The 17,762-nt window shown below is 45.8% G+C and overlaps 2 protein-coding genes across 4 annotated transcripts in view; one reads left to right on the top strand and one right to left on the bottom strand.

Annotated features, from left to right (window-relative positions):
- BBS12 (Bardet-Biedl syndrome 12) overlaps positions 1–17,762 on the top strand; it is a 386,191-nt gene that overhangs the window by 245,667 nt on the left and 122,762 nt on the right. The window lies entirely within an intron of this gene.
- LOC138516197 (uncharacterized) overlaps positions 4,146–17,762 on the bottom strand; it is a 453,476-nt gene continuing 439,859 nt past the window's right edge. For all 3 annotated transcript variants that reach the window (XM_069631140.1, XM_069631141.1, XM_069631142.1), the window contains 3 exons: positions 12,439–12,567; positions 12,204–12,341; positions 4,146–4,592 (listed from right to left, as the gene is read on the bottom strand). In XM_069631140.1, the coding sequence (XP_069487241.1) occupies positions 4,503–4,592; positions 12,204–12,341; positions 12,439–12,567 (357 nt within the window). In that variant the 3' untranslated portion in view covers positions 4,146–4,502. The remainder of the gene's footprint in view (positions 4,593–12,203; positions 12,342–12,438; positions 12,568–17,762) is intronic.

The following is a 17,762-nucleotide window of genomic DNA, read 5'->3' as shown; positions in this document are numbered from 1 at the left end:
CTTAATGCCAGTAAGACTGAGATTCTCCTCATCGGCACACCCGCTCCCTCATTTCCTGTCACTGTCTGGCCAGCCTCTTGGCCATCTTCCTTCTCCCACCTGTGAGGCTAAAAACCTCGGGTTCATCTTTGACTCCACACTCTCCTTCTCTCCTCACATCTCTGATGTCTCTAAGAAGTCACACTACCAGCTGCACTTCCTCAGAGGTAATCTTCCTTTCCTCTCCTTAACCCAGAAGCTCACCGTCTCTTGAGCTCTGGTTCTCTCTAGGCTGGACTATTGCAATAGTCTCTTTCTAAATCTGCATGCTTCTACTCTCCGCCCTCTGCCTCAAGCCCAGGGATCGTATCTCTCCAGGACTGAAATTTCTGCACTGGTTCCCAGTGGCTGCGAGGATTAACTTCAAAACCTTCTGCATTGTCCACAGGGCCTTCAGGGGCCTGGGGCCTTGTAATAAGGCAAAGGAAGAGAAAGAAGAACAGAGCCAATCAAAGCCTCTTGAAAGGGTTAATGGATGATGTATACAGGGGGAGGAGGACTTATCTTATGAAGGACAGGCAATTCCTCCAATGAGGAGATGATTTTTTTCTTTACCTGTCAGGTTCTCTTTTCTAATACTGGTGCGGTTTTGTTGGTTCGTTTTGTTTTAAAAATACAGACGGAGTCAGAGAAGTGTCTCACCGAAGAAGAGATCAACTACGAGTGGGCCTACTAGAAAAAATATAAATAAGAAGTTGGAATAGGCACCCGTTGTGCGGTTCGTTCAAGTTCCAGTTGAAGTTAATTACTTTAAAGGCCACGGATCCTCACCGGTGGCGAAACGGAGACTCGTGTAGGAGATTGGCTCCCTGTGAAGCCCGTGGAGAGAGGGGCTCGGCCTCTGCGGGTCCCCCACCCTTGTGAAGGAGTCGTCGGCATCGGAAGAAGGCTTATCGGAGCCTGAGGAGAGTGGGGCTTGGCAGGAGCGAGAGAGGCTGTGCGGGGCCCCCCACCTTCGTGAATGAGGAGTCCTGTCAGCAGATGCTGACTAATAGGAGCCGAAAGAAAGGAGGGCTCGATGGGAGACACCTGACACAGCTGATGCTAGTGATCCCGGGCGCCCGAGGACAGAGCGGTTATGAAGATGTTGAAGGGCTGGTCGAGCTGGCAAACAGGTGAGCCCCTACGAAAGCAATCCATAACATTTGGAGTGGACAGAGATCCCTAAGAGAATATATGTGAAAGGGGTGAAGCTGGGGAAGCAACCATTCTATAGACTAGAGACCTTTATACAGAGTCAAGTGGACTTTCAAGACAGGCCTCTATAAGTAATAAGAACGAAAGGAACATGTAGAAACCCCTAAAGAGAAGCCAAATGATATATATATATATATAAATATATATATAATGTGTACATACATATACAACCCAGTTGAAGGAAGTAAAGTACAACATAAGACTTTTCTCGCGTCAACTCACAATTCACGCTACCAAGATAATAAAAAGGCATGTGTTAAGAGAAATAAAGCCATATTTGTTCATCTTAACCTGGCTGTTGAGTGTTGTCTGTTCCAACCGCATTATCACAGGCCTCAATACCTTTAACTCTCTCTTCCTAAATATCTTCCTTTTTTAGCTCTTCGCTCATCCGCTTCTCCAAGCAACGAGATGGTGGTATATCTCTTTCTTCGGCTGAGGCCTCCCTCTGGAACGGCCTCCCTGAAACTTAGGGGGAATCATCTCTGGTTTGGGAAGAACCTCAAAACCTTTCTCGTTGATTCTGCCTTTTCTCCTCATATCCCCTGCTGAATTCCTGGCTGAAACCGAAACTGCACTGGCTACCTGGCCACCCTCGGATCTCAGGCCCAGGTCCCCTCCTCCGCCATTCGCACACCTGCACTGCCTTCCTGGCAACCCCCGCCCTTGGGGGTCTGTTTATGTATCCCTACAGTCCCACTACCAGCACTTGACACATGTCTGCACTTACCCATGCCACCTGCTGGCCGCACTTCTACTTGTTATTTATTCTTTTAACCCCATGTACTGCACTGTCCCCTCTCCCTTCCCCCGGCACTCTCCACCACCCCTTTCCCATGCACTTGCGCGATCTGAATGACACCTAGCCTTGTAGGATCGTTGTCCGTCTTCCCTCAGTTCCACCTCCCTTGCCTTGTCACGCCTTGAAACACTTGTGTATAGGCGCGTTATAAATGCCATATATCATATCATACTAACCTTGTGGTTCCGTGGAGTGCCTCCTGGTATCGTAACACCGAACTGCAACACATTCAGCACGAACGGCGTTACGGCTTAGTTATTCAAAAGGGAAGTGTGTGACATCAAAAAGCACGTGTCGTGGTCACGTGATCCATTTCAACAACACTAAAAAGACTATAGTCGGGCGAGATGCTGCCGCGCCATATTAGGATGGCAAAGGCAGATGTGAATGAATTTGTCTGGACAACATAAAATACTCCCAGACCAAACTACGACATAATTACATGTTGTGTGCCTACTCCGCACAGGGACATGCAGAAGAAATAATTCCCATGGGCAACAATTAAGAATTTGTAACATCAAAAAACAACATGTCAGATCAAGTATATAAAAGCAAACATGCAAGACTTTTGTCCAAGTTGTACAAATAAAAACCCCACCAAAGTCAATAGGTCAAAATGAATTTCTGAGTTTTTTCAAAAGGGAGAAAGAAAAGGTCCATGGAGATATAAGGCTGGCGGTGGAATTAAAGTGTTGCCAGTGTTTGCCAACATGTTGGTACATTCAGGCCGATGATGTCGGATTTGAGCCTGAAGATTCACAGTTGTTCCCTTCTGTACAGTAGATTATGGAGGTTGCCTCCCCTTGTAGGGATGGCAAGCTTATTGATGGTCCAGTGAAACTCGGTTGGGCCGTGTTTGTCCACAAAGTGTTCCACCATTGGCGCAGAACGTTTTTTTGTTGCAGATGCATGAACGATGTTCGGCAAGTCCGGTTTTTATTTGGTGGGTGGTCATCCCCACATATCGCAGTCCACAAGGGCAGGTGATAAGGTAAATCACGTTGTTGCTGTTGCAATTGGTCAAATATATTTGGATCCAGGGGTAGTGCCATACGATGTCAACAGTTTTTGTTCTTGTGGTGCCGACAAAGGCGCTGCATGCTCCACATGGGGAATGCCCTGTTTGTTTTGTCTGGTTCCACAAGGTGTTTGGATTGGGACTACTTGGTTCCTTGTAAGTGTGGATTAATGAGTCTCAGAGGTTCTTCCACCTCTTTATAGCAAATCTTGGAGTGTGGTTTCTCTCGGGATATTCTTTGCTCTTTTCCTGGCCATCTTTTCCATCACAAATAAATGCCATCACAGTGAATCCCCCCCTCCCCCCAGACCATGTAGCAGATCCCTCAAACATGGCCCCATTTCGGATTCTTTCTTCCATTGGTCGTTTCTGAATGCTGACCTACGAAGTAAGAGGACTTTTAGGAGACCCATTATCACCATCCACAAAGATTTCTCCATAGGCCCATTTTCTATGGTATTATGGGAATTTTACTTCAATAATTTGGCTTCATCAATTAGTTTCATTCCTTTGCTTTTTTTAAACACACTAAAGACAGAACCGTTTACTTAAAAAGTTATTCCTAATGGTCAGAGTCTCTACATTTACATTCATTTTCCTATATGAAATATCTTGTTCCACCAGCGCTTGCTATGGATGACCAGAATCACACGAAGGGACAGCAAGATGTTTCGTATAGGGAAATAATCTAGACGTAGGGACTCGGACCATTAGGAATAACTTTTTAAGCAAAAGGTTCTGTTTTTAGTGTGTTAAAAATATGCGGGTAAGAGAGAATGGAATCACCCAGGGACTCCAAACTGTATAGATATTCATTCCTTTGCTGCTTTGTTTTCAATAATAAAGTTTACGCATTATACATTACTCCAGGTCTTTAACAAAATTTGATCACAAGCTCAATCAGCAATTTTGAATTTGGCAAAAAATTAAGTCTGGTAAAAACGTATTCTCCAGTTTGATAGAGTCGTTTTTTGTAGATATTGTCCGACTAGGTTGCTATTCAACACTACAACACCAGTTTGGGCCTTGGCCCTGCCAGACACTAATCATTTAGGCATATGAAAACTACTTGCACAGATAACAAATGAATAAAGAGTTTGTAAATAAAGTTTACTTACTTTACAAAATTTTACAAATATATGAAACAAATTGCGAGACAATATGGCACAGGGGAGCTTTGGACTACGAAGAGGTGAAAAGCACAAAATGTAATAAGTTAGGATTACATATAGAATTTCGGAAAAGAGCTCAAAATTAGGCAGATTCTTAAAATAAATGACACTAGAAATTTAAAGTTTCTCTGGGCACCCATTTTCACAATATTGTAAAAATAAACTGAATCAAAGTATACAAAATAGGCACATTGTATCAGATGGTTTGAGTTCCGAAAAAAAGGAGGAAGAAATGTTGATTTCCCCCCATACAAAAATACAGCACGCAACAATGCTAGTATAGACTAGTCTTCTTCATAATTCGCAAAAACTCTTGCTCGTTGATCTCCCCATCGCCGTCACGATCGGCTTCATCAATCATTTCCTGCGAAACAAACATAAGTCGTCAGGGAAACAAAGATTCACTGCTACAAAATAAATACCCACAGTATCGGACAAAACAGCACACACTTCTTAGAGGATATAGGATGAAAATGGCAGCTCTAGAGGATGAAAATGGGAGCTCTAAACGGAATGCCCCGGCCAGCTATCTAAATACCTCACATGAGACGTCTCACAGTGCTGCCTATGCATGCTATTGTGCTTAAATTAATTTTTCCTTGTAGGGCCATCAACATAAAACCAGTGCACAGTATTATTACATCGCTCCAGACTGATCAAGATGTAATCATTCCCTACATTTAGTCCCATACCCACTTCCTTCAGTACACATGTTTGCATAATCCGCTGTACGCAAATCAAACCGCCCGATCGGTCTTATTCATGCTCACTGCAAGCAGGAGTTCCCTAGAAAATCTTGGTTCACTGGAACCTCCTAGGATCCAAGGTGACCACCTCCTCTGCTGTCTGCACTGGAGCAGTTGGGTTTCCATGACCCTAAATGCCTTACTAGGGGCTACTTAACAGAGCGCCCAGATTGGTTTATGCTAAGCTTGATGCACAATTACATACACGCCATGAATACACAACAGGCCTTTTGTCATTCGCTTTTGGGCTATGTATACCTTTGCAAATAAACGTTTTTCGTTAACACTCCTTCAGATCTCTCCCTCCTTTTCCCCCCCTCTCCCTCTCCCTCCCTCCCTCCCTCCCTCCCTCCCTCCCTCCCCCCACCCACCCATCCACCCACCCAACGGACACTCTAAGCAATCCTCCATCCTTATTCTTCTTGACCTCTCTGCTGCCTTCGACACTGTCGATCACCCATCTTCTAAGCACTCTTTCTTCCTTTGGATTCAAAGGCTCTGTTCTTAACAGGCTATTCTCTTACCTCTCCGCCCGCTCTTTTACTGTTTCCTGGGTAGGCCAGTCCTCTCCAACCAAGCCTCTGGAATACGGCGTACCTCAAGGTTCTGTGCTTGTCCCTTTCCTTTTCTCACTCTACACCTCCCTCCTTGCCCCAGTTATCTCCTCGTTCGGCATTTCCCACCATTTCTATGCTGACGATACTAAGCTCTTCATTTCCTGCTCTACCGACCTCGACCTGAAACTCTGTTCCTGTCTTACTGCCATAAAAAAACTGGATGTCTACCCGCTTTATTTCCCTCAACACTAACAAGACTGAAGTTGTATTCTTCCCCTCCAACTTTCTTCCCCCTCCCTCTCCTCCACCTTTCATTCACTTTCCTCCTTCTAATCTCCCTATATCTGCCCACGCTTGCAACCTAGGCATTCACTTTGATATCTCTCTCTCTCTCTCTCTCTCTCTCTCTCTCTCTCTCTCTCTCTCTCTCTCTCTCTCTCTCTCTCTCTCTCTCTCTCTCTCTCTCTCTCTCTCTCTCTCTCTCTCTCTCTCTCTCTCTCTCTCTCTCTCTCTCTCTCTCTCTCTCTCTGTCATATTCACAAAGTCCGCCCCTCTCTCACTTTCCATGCTACTAAACTTTTAATCTCCTCCCTTATCTTCTCTCACCTCTTCTACTGCTCCTCCTTACTCTTTGGACTACCTACTTCTCATCTCGCCCCGCCCCCCTCAAATCTACCATTCTGCCGTCCGTACCCTCTTCCTTACCTCCAGTGACTCCATCCCTGCTTCCCTTTCCTCCCTTGGCTGGCTTCCCTTTCACTCCCAACTTAGATTTCATCTTCTCTGCTTAGTCTTTAAATCTCTCCATGGTCTTGCTCCCCCTTATCTCTCCTACCTCCTCTCTTTCTACACTCCCTGCTGCTCCCTTCGTTCTGCTGACTACTTCCTTCTCACTGTTCCTCCATCCCCTTGTGCCCCCTCCCGTTTCCGATCCTTCCAGCTCCTAGCCCCCCTGCACTGGAACTCCTTACCTCTCTGAATCTGCTCTATTCCTACCTTCTCCTCATTCTGCACTTCCCTTAAATCTCTCCTTCTCCATTCCCCGCCATGAAACCCCCTCCCCCCCCTTCTTGCTCCCCCTCCTTCCTTTATCTTTTCCCCTTGATCATCTCCCCCACATCCCCACTCTCACCCTTTTCCCCTTCTGTTTTCTTCTTCCTCCTCCTCCTCCTCCTCCTCCTCCTCCTCCTCCTCCTCCTCCTCCTCACCCTGCCCCCTCCCTCTCCGTCCTACTGCACTACTATCCCCCTTCCCTTCAGTTTAATTGCTCTGCTTACTGTTTTGTTGGACTGATTCATAATTGTAATTTGCTTCTACTGTTATAATGTTATATGTATCAAGATGTTAAAATGTTCAGTGTTTTGGGGTAAAGCGCTATATAAACAAAATAAATACATCCACAAATAAAAAGAATAATCAGTCTGTCTTAATTAAATTCAGGTCAGGTGCACCCTCGCACAGGCATGGGCCTTATATGTCTAGGAGTAGCCATCACACACCAAAGTAAAGTCAACAAACGCATCAAATAATAGGTACAAATCCTGTATGCCAAAGTTCTGCCAGATTATGCCAGGTGCAGCCCCATTTGTCTAGTTAGAGCCATTATGCAGCCACAACGCATAGTCCATGCCAAGGCATATAGATTCAGTTAAGTTGCCCCAGTGCAGCCTTTTAAGGCCCTGCGTACCACAATGTGCTTAGGGGCCATCTTGCACATCCGTATACGCCCATAACATGCCAAACAAGGCTTTTCCCGCAAGATTAGCCATGCCATCCTGCACCCTTGTGAAGAATTGAATGACCAGGCCACCTTATGCTAGGTACAGCCTGCACTCATGTGCGCCTGTGTACACATGTCATGACATGACATACAAACACCAGATATGCGGTAGCCCAAGCAGGTACATGCTGTGGCAATAACAAAGGGGGCACCAAGGTAAGTATGGCTGCGCCTGCCAGTGGGTAGATGGCACAATCCTCTCTGCTCTATCAACCAGACTAAATGGCTCTTCGGATATTGTTTCACAAACAATGTAACCTCTGCTGACAAGTGCGTCCACCAAGGGTAAAACGTCTACTTGGTCAACCCAGAACTCCCAAGACTAACTTAAATAGCGCAAGAGACAATTGAGCCTACTGCCCAATACTAATACAGGTACCAATGAGCAACACAAAAAACAAAACTGAATGACTGCTACACCAACCATATTGGTTACCATGCCAATATAGACATTACTATTGTGGTTCAATCCCACAGCTACCTTAAAGACGCAATGTGAGCCTTCTCTAATTCTGCAAATAAAATGTCACCCTTCTTCGCATCTAACATGGCTAAAATACATCGGGATAATAACACATGATATCGTTCCCCTCAAAGGGCATTAGCCCTTCCCCCAATCCCCCCACCCCCCCCCCCAACCACCACCACCACCGTTTCTTTTAAATACTGCATCTTGGGTGGTGCTGTTGCGCACAAAGCTGTATGTAGCTCTGAGAGCGAGCTCCTGTGGCGTGCTGGGGAACAGGACCTAGAATTCCCTGAAAAATGTCCGGTTTGTGTCAGAATTGAAGGAGAAGGTGTCTATGGTTGCCGACTGCAGTCTCTTGGGGGGGGGGGGGAAGAAAAAAAAATATTCGCAAAATTCTGAATTGCGACACCGGAGATACATCAAGCTTTCGAGGCGACCCTGCACGATAGCAGAGAAACGATCCGGAGCTCCTGTGGGCCTGCCCCGCGTGACAGCAGAGCCACAGAAGACCGCCCGCACAATCACTCCGGCCCCTTTTTCAAACACCAGATGTGCGAATAAACCGACGGCCCTAGTCTCTGGAAAAACTGCACAACCGATGTAACTCCCAGAGGCAACAGTGCGCCTGTGAACTCCGAATCCTGGGTTGACTGAGACCGTAGAAGGCACCTCACAAAGGGAGGCGCTGGACTGCTTGCTCTACTTCCCAACCTTGCATCGGATTCCGCGGTGGTGCTGCGCCTGGAGCGATACCTGTGAAGCCCCATAGCCTTAGCTCCGGCACCGCAACCTGACTGCGACAAGACGGCGAGCCAGGAATCCGGGGGGTTTGGGGGGAGTTTGTGCTCTCATGTAGTAGCGGCAGCAAACGGAATAGCACCAACTCTAGCACTCTACAAGGAGGGGTTGAAAAGTGGGTAGGAAGTACAACCCTCACGGCAAAACCCAGTGACGGCAAGCAAGTTAAACGCACATGGAGATGTAAATGAGTGGAGAGAGCACAAACCCCTGATTGGCACATGCACATCAGCGTCGAACATGTGTGCAACATCAGAGGCAACCCGAAGTATGGCTAAGGCACTCCACGATATCAGACGTTTTGAAAGGGAAGCAGGGCCTGGCCTCTCTACTGCGAGCCACTGCTGAAGCTACCAGCGGGAACAGCCGTGCACCACTGTAGGGGCGCCCAACAGGAAGCAGTCACATTAAGGACACCTGTCCAGGTCAGACACAGCCCTCAAACAGAGTGTACCACACACAGCAACTTAGCGACAACATACTACCACCACAGTGGTCTAAGACTAGGATCCAGCAGACAGCGCGTGCCTGGCTAGAGATGTAAATCCGGGAGCTCTACCCCGTCCACGCAGCCTGGGCAGGGCCATAGTTACCCACATAACTCAGAGGCACAGTGCCTCAGGACCAGTAGGAGAAACCCTTGGGGTGCCCTGGCGCATAGTTGTACCTCTGGTGTGCAGCGCAGCAAGGCCACGTGGGACATAGGGAAGGACTGTTCCCTCACTCTCTAACCCCCTATCGCAGACCCCTACAGAAGCCAATACCAAGGTAGAGCTGCGGAGCATGCTGTAAATGCTCCCACAACACAGGGGCACGAAACTCCCATAATACGCCTGGTCTGCAATACCCACGCGCTGGTTCATGTTTACGGAACCACAGGACTATTCCGCTCCCTGAATAGCAGTATTGGTGGCAGTAAGTTACGGCAGCAAAAAACGTTTGAACCCAAGTATACAGTTGAAACAAGACAACGCAGAACAGCTCAAACCATGTGACTACGCAGCCTGCCTCTTAGCAAGAGGAACCTTAAGGGCAACAACAGGAGCCGCGAACAAAACACAGACTGCGACATGCACCACAGTGCATATAGCAGCAGCAGGACACACAGCGGCATATTAGTTACATTCTTGGTGCAAGCCACAATAACCACAACCACAACCACAATAGGCTCCACAGAAGACATCATACTGGTCTGGTTACAAGAGATCATACAGGAATTACCCCTGTGGGTGAAGAAGAGGGCAGTGAACTTGTACAACCCTAGTAATTCCGAAGAGGCGACCCCCACACATATAATGTCAAACCAATCCCAAACGTGGTGGCCCAGTGGAGTGAAAGTTGAACCAGCTGATGCTCCTAGGAACCGGTGGAGCACAACACTGCGACCACTGGGGAAGCACAGTACAATGGCCAAACGGGCGACGACCAAGACAGGGGGTACAATAGAAAGGTTCACGAAACCAACCAGTAAGGAAAACGTGAGTTGTGAGGAAACCAGCCACACTGCCTCACCATCTTCCCAGCCAACATCAACCCCCATGGACCTACAAGGGGTCTTAGCATCAACGAAACAAGGCTTTGCTGCTCTTAATGATAAACTTGATGGCATTAATATTAATGTCACGTCAATCCGAAATCGGCTGTAGAAGGCCACGGGCTGCATCACTGAAGCTGAAACAAGGATCAGCGCGACTAAAGACAAGCTTGCGGCAATGCAAAACACAGTGACCACCATGGCTAAAGATCTGGGCACAGTCAAACTGAAGTGTGAAGACTTAGAAGTGAGGTCGCGCCGTAACAATATACGCATAATGGGAGTGCTGGAAGACGCACTAAAGGGTCCGATGGAGCTCGCTGTTGAACAGTTACTTAAGGAACTGCTTGGGGATCCTGAATGGTGGGCAATGTTTGTGGTTGAGCGAGCACAAAGAACACTAACTGCACGTCCCAAACCTGGCACTTATACGAGACCAATCATCGCAAGACTTATGAATTACAGGGACAGAGATCTGGTGTCATGAGCGGCCAGAGACAAATAGGAACTAAAAGTTGGATCCACTTTGGTCTGCATTTTTCCAGACTACACCCTCGCAGTACAGCAAGAAAGGCGAACATTCATGGGAGTGAATAAAATGCTCCATGAACGAGCAATACCCTATGCAATGTTGTACCCAGCTAGATTGCGCCTGCATTACAAAAACAAGACCTACTTTTTTACATTTCCGGAACAAGTGGCCTCCTTCATAGAAACTAATATCCCTCTGACAGACAAGACCCCTGAAACCGATGAAGGATGCTCGTGAGCCCGGAGATGGGAGTACTGTGCACCGACGGCGACGCAACTAATGTAATACACGTGCCTAGGGTGGTGTGCGCCTTGGACTCTGCTCTTCTAAGTCGTTATAGCAGTATTGGTTTACCAGCATCTTGCTACTGGACATATTTATAATGTGTACTAGTAACATACATTAACGGGAATGAGAGACATAAGATACAAATGTTGGTCCCAGACCCCGGCCGCCCTTGAAGCGGTCCCCCACATGCGTGTGCATAAGTTAGTTGTTGGAGCGAGAGGAGGGGAGTGGGGAGGTAGTGATAGGGATGCCATAGTTGAAGTTCGGGGAACTATGAGGGTGGAGGGTGGGGAGAAGGGCAAACGGTTGGGGTGTTAAAGATAAAAGAATGCACAAACATAGCACTACGCTACGCACTGAGTGACATTACATATTGGAGTAAGGAGCATGGAGAGGTGGAGGGACTAAATGGTTGCAAAGAACACTGAAGAGATAAAACTATTGAGCTGGAATGTCAGAGAGCTTGGTATGCATGTGAAGGCACGGAAGGAAGGTAATGGCATATGTTAACAGACTAGGGGCACGGATATTGTATTTACAAGAGACCCATTTGCTTGGGCATCAAGTGGGTAAGTTTTCACCTGGATGGGGGAACCATTGTTTTTTCACATCATACTCGACCAGAGCATGAGGTGTCTTGATACTGGTACACAAATCACTACCATTCACCCACATAGCAACAGAAAGCGACCCTGAAGGCAGGTACGTGATAGTACATGGCCAGTTGGCGGAGACAGATGTATTGCTGATCTAATGTACAAACTGCTAAATTAACCAAATACTTTCTGTTCAATCCATGCTAGCTTCGTTGCGTATTCACATCACCATCTTGGAGCTTGTGGGCTTATTATAGAGCAGTCCTATGCATTTCTTGAAAAGCACCGCTATTGGATAACCAAACCGGTGATTGCATTTTCATTTCAGCCTTGTGGGGAGTTTCAGGGGGACCTGAAGCACTCTTCCACCCTACTCCCTATAAAAGTATTCCTGGATTCTACCATAAGATAAACAGCATCTATAGCTCACATTTAGAAAGTCATCTAAACAGCACTTGCTTTCTTGGGCAAGTGCTCTTTTAAAATGACTAGAAATTAAGTTTAGGTTGCTATGGGACACAGCAACTTTTGTTTTTCAATGTTCCTAGTCATCATTTACTACTTTACGTTACATAGTCATACTATAAAACTGCAAGGCAAATGTTTGTGGATCCTTTGGGCTCTGCAAATACAGAATTGTAAGTTTGAGATTTTATTTCCAAACCACTTATATACCTGTAGTTCTTCATCAGTCAGATTTTCTCCCAATTCCTTGGCAACCCTCTTTAAATTTTTGAAGGAAATCTTTCCAGTTGCATCATCATCAAACAATCGAAAAGCTTTCATTATTTCTTCTTTTGAATCCTTCTCACTCTGAAACAACAATTCCAGACAGTTAAATAAAACCCTAGAACTGTTTAATGAAATAATCATTTTACAAAAGGTTATGGACGAGAAAAATAAAGAATACCATTTTAATGGACATCATTGACAGGAAATCTTCAAAGTCAATGGTCCCAGATCCCTCCTTGTCAATGTCAGCTATCATTTTCTTCAATTCTTCCTTTTTGGGTTCAAAGCCAAGAGCACGCATTGCAACCTGAAATTCAAAACTCAGGAGGTTACGCGAAATAAAAGATTAGTGAAGTACAACCCTAAAACAGTTATTAGTCATTTGTAAACATTTCGATCATCATCAATGCCTTTTGAAAACTGAAGATTAAGTTGGGTTCATATTGTTCTGAGAAAGATCAAAGCTACCAACAATAAAAGGAGCGTAAGATGGGGGTAGGGGAGGGGAGGGGAGGGGGTTGGTCACATCGGGTCAGTTTTCCAAATGAGTAATCAAATCAATTGGGACACATCAAAATATATTCCACTACGTTAGGGAGAATTCGCATTTATGGCTAATTTTCCTTACCTAGTGAGTCCCTCAGCAGCTTTGCTGGATTTCTGGGGTTTATTTTTTCCACCTGGTAAGAGTGTGAGCCTTTTTCCCACTCTTACATGTGTTTTGCCATGTGCATTTCTACCGTTTGTGTGATCTTGGGCTCTGGAGCTACACCACTCCATGAGCCCCACTTTTTTTGTGTGTTACACAGCACCTTCAATGCAGTGACACAGGGTTGTCCTTGAGACTTCCCACTGGCTCCATTTTTCTGGGGCCAACTACTGTCCCCCAGAAACATGTAAAGTTGCCATTAACTTGATATAGTCACTTTAAACTACAGACCCAGTACACCCCATCTTACATGGAGTATTGGAAAAGGTTTAGTTAGTTTCCCTTTTTGTCTGTGCCTCTCTGAGCTTTATTTTGCTCTCTTAACACTAAGACTTGGCTGGTTGCAGTGATATCTTCCCTATCTATTCTGCAGTGATTATACTATATAAACGTGGTACTGTTTTAGGCTATTATATTAGCCTCGATTATATTAGCCTCGAACTTAAACCCGCTTGACCAAATACTTTTCATTTTGGCTCTGGTTGGGTTTTATCGCCATTTCTTTTTGTTAAAGTCCTTCTTGTGTTTTACTTTGCGCAGCAAACCAGGTTTGCCTTCTTTGTTCGCCGACCTTTGGCGGACTTCTGTCCAGAAGCCCTCCTTTGGCATTTGGGTGTCTAGGTGGGCTGAATGTGAGGGAGGGGTTTAGTCACCCCCTGCACAGGGTCTCCTTGGAGGCCCAAGTCACACTTTGTGTCGATTGGCTGAGGTGGTTGTCCGGGGCCGGACAACCCCCTGCTGAGTGATTGACAGCCAGGCTGTGTGAATGGGGGATTTTGGATAAAAGGCAGGACTCTTGGGCTGGAAGTCAGAGTTGCTACTGGAACTGCAAAAGAACCGAAGAGAAGACGGCTGCTGCAACTCCCGAGTCCCAGTGAAGCCCTGCTGCAGTCCTGAGCTATCTACCCTTCAACGACAAGAGAAGATCCAATCCGGAGTCTTCGTCCCTTGAGCCTGGTGGGATCAACCAGCTCACCTTCTACAGCCAGAGGCCCCTCTTCTTGGTCGAAATCGCTGCACACAGCTGTAGTGGTCCGGATAGCCATCTGAAGAGCCTCTCCTGTTTCAAAGGAGTGCACCTTTTATTCACCGTTACTTTGCTGCTGCTGGCTTCACCCCTGGGTATTGCAGATCGTTCCAGACGTCGTCCTTCTTGTCCCCACAACTGAAGCTCCAGGAACCATGAGTCTGCAGAACAACTGCCATAGCACCAGCTTTTCTTCGAATGAATAAGGTACTGTGTCCAACTTCGAGGAATTGGGGCAAACCCTTTCTCCTCACCCAAGGCTTGCACTGGTCTTCCTTCCCTCTTAAAACTTTTGCTTCTCTTGTGACAATATCCAAGTACTCCTGGCAATCTCGAATCGTGAACTGTTCTAACCTTGTGATCCTCGACAGCAGGACCCTGTCCCATTTGACACTGCCTCAGGCCTATTGACTTATCTACGTTTTAGAAAGTCCTTGACAAAAGTATTGCCTAGGATTTTTGTCCCCTATTCTCTTGTGTTAATTCATGTGCTAAGTGTGTTTGACTACGGTAACATTTCTTCTCGCGGGCATGCCTTTCTTTCGTAAGACCAAACTGCCTTTATTGTCAAAAAGTGATCGCGTAATAACCCACGGTAACGTCTTTGTTTCACAACACCGGTCTGTCAAATCCAAAAGGTACTTACCTTGAATTGTTCTGCACAAGGGGAATTGGTTGTGTGTAGTGTATTTGATGTGTGGTTTTAATTTAATAGAAGTGTTTTGTGAACAGATGGTCTAAAAATAAATGTACTTTTACTTTTTAATCAGAAACCTTCAGTCAGTGTTTGCTTGAGTCACAGTAATTGTAGTCCTTTGTCTATTCTCTACTACTGCTCATTTGCTCTTGAGATAAGTTGAGATAAGTCTGGCTGCTCAGCCACTTCTACTACTTTTTCTGTGTAGTACATGCTTGTACCAAAGGTGAAATTGTACTACCATTTTTAGTCTTAATTGTGTGTAGTGGTCCCTAAGGGCACTGCACAGGATTCTGCCTAACACACTAGACTTAGGTCTGGGACCCGCAAATACTTTGGAATACTCTGTAGTGAATAGATCCTTAAGCAAATGACAGTTTAAAGTGGGACACTGTGTATAGAGCGACTATACTTGAATCAACTACAATAGTAATAAGAGCAAAGCAGATAAGGAGATATGGCCCCATCCATATCTACCAGAATCAAGCCTTACAGGCCTGTCTTAAAGCGCTGGAGTTAAATCTAGAAACACAAATACCAGCACACAGTTGGGCTCCAACATTCCCCTTTTACGATAAAAGCATTAAACAATACGAAAAGGTTGGTTGATTTTGTCGATCTGTTCGAACAGTTGTGACTTCCTTGGCTGGTGGTTGACCTTCGAGAGTGGTTGGAGGAACCCATTATGGAATCAGATATCCTCATGATCTCAAGTCAATGCACACCAAGAAACCCCGGGGCAGGGATGTCCTTCCTGTAGAATGTTATCATGAATATGCAGATATACTGGTGCCACATATGAAAAAAAGGTATATAATCGTGCATTTGAAACAGGGATTCCCAAGGAATCGCTGAGGGAGCCGATTACTATGGTGCTGTTGAAGGGCACGCAGGATTGTTTGCGACTCGTAGCGCTCCATATCATTGCTCAATGTGGATGCTAAAAGGGAAAATATGGGTGACTAAGTTATCTAGGGTGGTGCCGACATTAATTTGGTCGGACCAATGTGGATTTGTGGGAGGACGGAAATACAACAATGAACCCAAGACTTCTTAATCATGTCATGGAGCTGGTGAGCGAATCAGGAGGAGGAATTGGCATTAGCCTCCTTGGATGCGGTATAGGTCTTCGATTGCCTGGAACGGCACAGGTTGTTTAGGGTATTGGAATGTTTTGCTCTGCTCTAGGGGAGAACGTTGGTGAGGGTGAAAACTACTGACTGGGTAACGTCACAGTGGACATTGGAAAGAGGGATGAGACAGGGGTGTCCTGTGTTACCCATTTGGCTCGCTATGGCTATGGCGCTAGAACCGTTGGCCAGGAACTTTCGGACGGATATAAAAGAAACAGGGATATTGCCAGGGGGTGTGCGGAATAATATTTCTTTATATGCAGATTTGCTACATTGTGTGGGTAATCCAATAGAGAATATCCCCATCACCCTAGAGGTTTTGGGCAATTTTCGTTAGCTGCCAGGTTTTCATATTAAATTGAGGAAAGTCCTTATTCAGAGTTACAATGTTTCCACACTGCACGATTTGGGGGGCAAAGAGGGTTGCGTTAGGAATGGGAGTCATTTAAATACTAGGGCATTCAAGTATTTCACAATAGAGGAGACTTGGCTATAATACAGGCCGGGCATCGTCTGGGATAGGGGAGGCAGTCCAATTCTGGAAAACATTGCCTTTGTCACCAATTGGGAGGGTGGCTCTGTGTAAAATGATGGAGCTTCCCCAGACCCCTCTGTTTCTTCACTAATATCCCATATGTAGTAACATGTTGGATGAAAAGATTAGTGAATTACTCTGAAATACGGGATGACGACTGGTAGCCTTAATGACATTAAGACAACCATTTCGAGAAGGACTAAATCTGCCGGATAATGAATTATACTTTATGGCGGCAAAATTACAAGCAGTGATTGATTGGAATAATACTATGGGAGAGCAGGGCATCCAGATGTATAAACAGGGAATCATTTTATTGAGGATGCCATGGGAAGGAAAGATACTACGAATGTATTTCAGACAGTGACAGCAGTATAGAAAAAAATTATTGACTAAATTACATGAGAAGGAGTTGTATATCCGGAATTTATCGTGGGGGCAAGGGGGGGGGGGGGGGGTTGATGCAACCATCTATACAGCCATAAGAGGGTTGTGGTTCACTACACTTGATGAAAGAAATTGTAGACCATTGGGGTGCCTGTTTCAAGATGGAAAATGGATGTATTTAGAGCAATGGCAAAACAGCATACTGAATCTTGAAGGGTTATTTTTTTCATATGCAAAAGTGTTTTACAAGTTGGCCAATGTATGGGATGTCATCCCAGAGGAACCGGAAGGAGTGTTATTGTCACAGGGGGCTGGGGGGGGAGGGGAAAGAGGGAGGATCTCGAGACTATGGGGCGCTACAGAGGGCGAGACCTCAGGGGACATCCTGGCAATAAAGGAAAGATGGGAAGGGGATATTGGGTCGCAGATCTCAAGAGACAGAATTGAAGGTTAAAAAAAATAATAATAATAAAGTATCCCATAATGAGAGGTGCCAACTTATTCCATTTAATATTTTGCATAGGGTATACGTATACATCACCCCGGTGAAAATGCATGCTCTTAAAAGCTTCAATATCCTACGATTGCCCAGGTTGTGGGTTTGGCGCTGCACATTGTATGGAGTTGCCCAATTATAGGAACCTACTGGACAGAAGTGATTACTCAGATGAATGGGTTATTGTAAGTCAAATATATGTGTAAGCCAAAGATCTGTTTGTGGGACGCAATTCGGAAAGGAAGAAGACTTTTAAGCACAATTTATGTTACTTCGAGCAAAAAAGACAGATGGCAACTTCCCGGAAATACCCCCAAAGGTCCCATCCAGAAACAGTGGCCAGAGGATGTAAAAGATGGGGGCTGGCAGAGAAAGAAATATTGGTGGGAAAAAAAATGATCAACACCGAGACTTGGAAGACTGGGTGGAGTGGGACTGGGGACAGGTATTGAACGAGCTTACCTCCTCTGAAGGCCCCATGAATGAAGGTACAAATTGGGTACATAATGACATGGATC

The sequence above is a fragment of the Ambystoma mexicanum genome, chromosome 6q, assembly GCF_040938575.1.
Source record: "Ambystoma mexicanum isolate Mex_15411 chromosome 6q, UKY_AmexF1_1, whole genome shotgun sequence".
Classification (NCBI taxonomy): Eukaryota; Metazoa; Chordata; class Amphibia; order Caudata; family Ambystomatidae; genus Ambystoma; species Ambystoma mexicanum.
The sequence above is the reverse complement of the archived record's forward strand: the minus strand, read 5'-3'. Positions and strand labels throughout refer to the sequence as shown.